At 43.6% G+C, this 5302-nt stretch overlaps 2 protein-coding genes across 2 annotated transcripts in view; one reads left to right on the top strand and one right to left on the bottom strand.

Moving 5' to 3' along the window:
• The window catches only part of CA4 (carbonic anhydrase 4), a 30976-nt gene extending 26893 nt beyond the window's left edge, over positions 1 to 4083 (bottom strand). The window contains exon 1 of the mRNA XM_019511110.1: positions 3620 to 4083. Within this exon, the coding sequence (XP_019366655.1) occupies positions 3620 to 3677 (58 nt within the window). The 5' untranslated portion in view covers positions 3678 to 4083. The remainder of the gene's footprint in view (positions 1 to 3619) is intronic.
• The window catches only part of ZNHIT3 (zinc finger HIT-type containing 3), a 33379-nt gene continuing 28798 nt past the window's right edge, over positions 722 to 5302 (top strand). Inside the window, exon 1 of the mRNA XM_019511112.1 lies at positions 722 to 800. Within this exon, the coding sequence (XP_019366657.1) occupies positions 737 to 800 (64 nt within the window). The 5' untranslated portion in view covers positions 722 to 736. The remainder of the gene's footprint in view (positions 801 to 5302) is intronic.

The following is a 5302-nucleotide window of genomic DNA, read 5'->3' as shown; positions in this document are numbered from 1 at the left end:
CTGCCTCTAAGATCACATGCAACTGCCCTTCAAGAAAGAGCTGCTGGGGCTTCCAGCTATTCGGGTCCATCCCTAGCCTGTTCAAATTGAATTTGATGCACTAAAAATTTAGAAGGCCGTGTTGTTCCTGAATACACAATAAGCATGATACTAGCTGCAATGAAGGGACAGCAGTAGACAGACCCAATAATCCATAGGGTTGACTCCATGCCCATCATGCTGTGGTTTTCTCCAAAAAAGGAGAGGGCAGGAGTGGCTAAATAAAGAAGAAAAGCAGCGTTCTCGATCTCTTCTGTCTAGAATAGGCCTCAACGCTCCTTTGTTGTACTCGGTGCTGGATGGTTTGTGGTTAGGAAAGAACTCAGTGGAAATTGCTGCCTTCCCATAGCTTTCTTACCAACCTCTAACCCGATCCTAATCCTGTGGAAAAGGCATAAGTGGGCCCCAGGATCCCCAAATTCTTTTCCTCGCACACCCCCCCAGTCTCTTTATCAAGTAGCCGAGTCCCTTTCTGCCCTCTGAAGTCTGCAACCGTGAGCCAAACCCTCCTCCTGACTGGCTGAGCCCACCGCTCGTCCATGGCTCCGCTTTTATTGGCTATTAAGAATCTCTTCCATAAGATTCATTAGTTAATGTTTAACTGCAGGATTAATGTGTAATGAGAGGGGTTGTTAGTAAATGTTTATACAGCACTTTGAGGGTGTAAAGCCCTATGCAAGTGCTAAGTGTTGTATTGATGCAACAGATTACAGAGCTGTCAAGTCCCGGGAGGACTGAAGCCTGCTTGTCAGATTCACAAGGTGAGGAGGAGAACGGCAAAGAAAGTGAAATATGGCTGGGTGGTCTCACTGGTCAGCGCATGCACAATAACCTGTGAACGCAGGCTGCCCTTGCTCCGTGCTTCCGAACTTAGCATGCCACATACGTGTACGTACGAATGGTCACGGGCCACCTTGGACAAGGCTTTACAAGCATCCTGGCAGTCGGTCGCTGAATGCTTACAAGATAAGAGGAAAAGGAAGCACCAGCTAACATATTCTGCATAAAGATATTAAGGTCAAGAAGCTATGTTGTGATGGCCAGGGTAACTACTCCGAAATCATGATGTGCTGGATGGGTGAATGGGCAGAGACGGTGGATGGATGTGCCGGATGCAAACCATTTCCCCTCTCCTTGTTCTGAGCAGCTACCCTATTGTATTCTGCAGTTATAACACACTTCGCGTCCTTCCTTTATTCATGTCCCTGGTGCAAAGTTTGATCTCGGACATCCATGTTTAAGTGACATCGTTTTACTGGTTCTGTAATACTAATCTATTGGCAGTTCTTCCCACTGTATTTGGAAATGGAAAAGAAGGATGAGACCCCCGTTAATCAGTTGTGAATAGCACACACTTTGTATCTGATCAGCCCTGGAGGGGCATAGGGCTGGGAGGTCATGTAGGTCTCACAAGTGCCAGCCAGGGTAGTCTAGCAAGCTTTTACCTGTGTGAGAATTAAAAATGGATCATGAACACATGAGCAATCAAATCTGCCATAAGACCCTTCCCTTTCAGAAAACTGATCAGGTGGCACGTTTCATGGTTGAATCTCGAGGGTAAAGTGAGAGAACCCCACAAGCCCTAGGAGGAAATTATTTCTCAATCCCTGCTTTGGCAGTTGTTATAATCCTGTCACACCACATCTAGACCGGAATATGCTAACAATGGTGATTGTGCTAGAGATAGCTGGAAACTGAATTCAGCTTTAAAAAAAACAAAAAAACAAAAAAAAAATCTTCTCTCCAAGGGTTTCAGACATCCCTGTTGGAGCTCCCTAGGACTATTCTCGTGCTCTGTTCTCTTCCACCAGCACTAAGGTCCCGCGTTAGGGGGTCGCTGATCTCCAGGAGGGCCTGGCTGGATCCCTCGGAGGTGCATCACTGCTGTTGTTAATGAGTTACGGGCAGAAATTTAGAAGCTGTGCATCACTGTGATATTATTTCTGAAGTTTTACAACATGCTGCTATACTGCAGTCGGGGCATAGTTATCAGAGAGAGGGCAGTGGATAGAGAGAGGGCAGCAGATGCTTAACTCAGACGAGTTCTTTTGTCTCGCACTGTCCCACTGGTGCATCTTCATTCAGTTGCTTCACTTCTCTGTGCCTCAGTTTTCCCGGTGTGTAAAATGGGGACAATGATACTTGCCTCCTTTATAAAGCTCTTGGTGGGAGGGTTGCATAAAATGAGCTAGTGCGAAGACTATGACGATCATGTGAAATGTCAGGGCTATGTGGAGCTAGAGGGGTTGCAGGCTGTAGTCCCATCAGCCTTGCTATTAATCCAGCCCTGACCAATATTCTCCCTAGACAGTCCTCCTAATAGTCAAAACCTTCAAAAAAGAGCCATGGGGACTCCAGCTCTGTCTTTAAATATTGCAAACAGAAATCAATTGCTGCAATGGTTTAAAAGCCTCAATCTCTTCTGAAAAAAATCAGCACAAGAACGTGGCAAAATAAATGTACATTACTAGCTGCAGGTGCGGATCAGAGTGGGAGGCTCGGAAAGGCAAAGGCTTATTAGGTCTGTGTGCGTGCGCACACATACCTGCACTACATGCGGGAAGGCTTTTATAGGAAACCTTAAGTAACAGAAGGCTGACAGTGCATAATAACAAGGACACGTCTCTGAATGGCAAAGGTAAATTTACTGGTCTGCTGATTTAGGGAATTCAAAAAAACCCTGAAATGAACAAAAAGCCTTTTCCTTTCAATACCGTTCTATTCGAGTTCTCAACCTGGGCTCACCAGGGTAATTTCCAAGCACCTTAGACTTTAGCCACTTGACTCTTGAGCTGGTTTAGTTGCTTGAGATCTGTATCTGTTTAACAAGCTGTTGGTCTCAGTGCTGCATTTTCCTGAGAGGCATTAAATCATAAGGAATTTTTTTTCTGAATTTAGCTTGTTCCTTTGTGGGGCCAAATGATGCTTCATTACTCCCTTAGGACTCTGCAGTGTTTATTTTTAATTTCGAGTCTGTCTCTCTTTATATGGGAAAGGATATTTATTCCATGTTGTAGTGTTCCTCTAATCCAATATAAGCCACCTGCATTTTTTTTAATACTAATATCAGATCCTGACCTGATATCAAGCCTTCATCATCAGTGAAATTTGTGTTTCATGTTCGTATTTCAAATATCAGCTAATCTTAAAATAGATGGCTCTACCTGGATAAAGTAGCATATGCTAGACTGTTCTCTCTCTTAAGAGACAACCTGAATTGTTTCTTTTTTTATATACTTTAAAGAGACCATAGCAATATTAGAGGAAAGATTAAATTAAAGTATGCGGTTTATATTAGTATTTTATACAGACAAAAGAGATGCATCTTTGGAAGGAATATTTAGAATGACGTGTAGGTTTTCTTGGAGAAAGGAAAGAAATGAGACTCCATACAGGTAAAATCTAGCCAAACAATAATGAGAATAAATCCATGTGTGCTATTGTGCTATAAATGACCTAAGAGAGAGACAAGCAAATCCCAAATTTATTGTATATGATTTGAGGGTGGTACTCAAAAATCAAACTACAAAGCAAGAGTAGCCTTGATGCCTAGGAGTGGGAAGAACAGGCAAGGTCTTACCTTCTGTTGCTGTCCTGACAGTGTGCAGGGAGAGCAGGAAAAGAAGCAGCACTTCCATTATCTGCCTTTTAATTGAGATAGGCTCAGGGAGGGAGCCAGAATTGATCAGAGTCCTTAGTCTGTGATCATATTTCTGCTCAGAGTTTTTATACTGGAGTAAGTAGTCATGGTCAGACCTGATAGCTATAGTCAGGAAGGTGAACTCCTCCCCTTTGTAATTTCTCCAGCAGTACCCTACTCCTGATTTGCTTTCTCCAAATGAACTAGGGGGAAAAGGTAACACTTTTCCAGTCCTGAATGAATGTCCTGTGCTAAGACTGATATTATACTGGGTGGGAAGATGTCTAGGAGCCTCTCTTCTTTTTTTTTTTTTTATTTTAAATTCCCTGAACAATGGCAGCTTTTCTGATAGTGCACATGACCTTCAGATCAATGGTAAATGTGTTGATTGTGTTCAGTGCTTTGTGTAAAAGAAATAAACAAAAATAACCCAAAAAACCACCCTAAAATAAAATAAGACCATCATAGTCTACCTCTCAATTTGTATGCTCGAGTTTGATGGTATGATTATTAAAAGCTATTGAAATGTTCTCTCTTTCCCATATCTAGTCTGGCTTAAATAGCTCTATCCCACCATAAAATGCAAGTGGTAAAAACAATTCTTGCCTGATCATTGTCACTGTACTAGATGAAAGCAAGAAATCTACTAAAAGTAATACAATTTAACTGTGGGTACAACTTTTCCATAAAACGGTCCTTTTAAAAACAACAAACCAACCCCCTGCAAAAAAAACCTGATCCCTTTGCTATCCAGGAGCATGCAGGTTTTTATTCAGGTCCTTTCCATCTGGGATCTCAGCATCTTAATTCAAGCTCTCTGATTTAGTGGCTGACAGGCTATATCAGGCGCGGGCAATTATTTTGGGTGGAGGGCTGCTTATTGAGTTTTCAAAGCAAGCCATCGAGGGCCGCATGACAGGCAGCCCAGGGCAGATGAATATTATTTTTTTTACATTTTTAGGGGCCCCATGAGCCGGATAGACTGGCCTGGCAGACCGCAGGCCTCATTGTACCCACCCGTGGGCTATATGCTCAGCAAATGGTGTGTATTAGCTACTACCAGCAAATGCCTCCTCCCCGTCAAAGAGTGTATTATGTGAGGCCAACCTGAATTGTCCATACTGGATTTAGGACTGGCCTACGTCCCAGTCAAGGAGGAAAGCAGAGGGAAGTCTTATTCCCTCCCCAACTTGCATCTCCCTAGACTCATCTTAGTGCACCCCGTTTCATGGCTTGCATGCTTGCATGGGATGCCTTTAGAGCCGGGAGTAGGGGGATAGGGCGTGTGCAGAGATGAGCATACACTAGTTGCACCCCTAATGCACCGTCCAGCATTAGGGGTGCAAATTTAGACTGTATGAAGGGAGAGTTCAGGGCTTCCAGTAAAGGGTTGCAATAAATTATTCCCTTTGTGTTCCCTGGCCCCCATGACACCTATAGGAAGACTCCCATGGTGTTAGAGTTAGCAGAGGTTCATGCTTGGGACCCTTAGCCTTTCTAGAGTTTCTCAGACCGGTTGTTAAATGTTCATCTCCAGTTGTGGCTTCCATTGTCCTCCCCAAGCTATTCCTTTTCTTAGGCAAATGGCCCCATTCATGTCCTGATGCCCGCCCCCCATTCATA

This window comes from Gavialis gangeticus, unplaced genomic scaffold (assembly GCF_001723915.1).
Source record: "Gavialis gangeticus isolate Ggan-Ray unplaced genomic scaffold, GavGan_comp1, whole genome shotgun sequence".
Taxonomy (NCBI): domain Eukaryota; kingdom Metazoa; phylum Chordata; order Crocodylia; family Gavialidae; genus Gavialis; species Gavialis gangeticus.
Note: the sequence above shows the minus strand (reverse complement) of the source record. Positions and strands in the feature narration are given on the sequence as shown.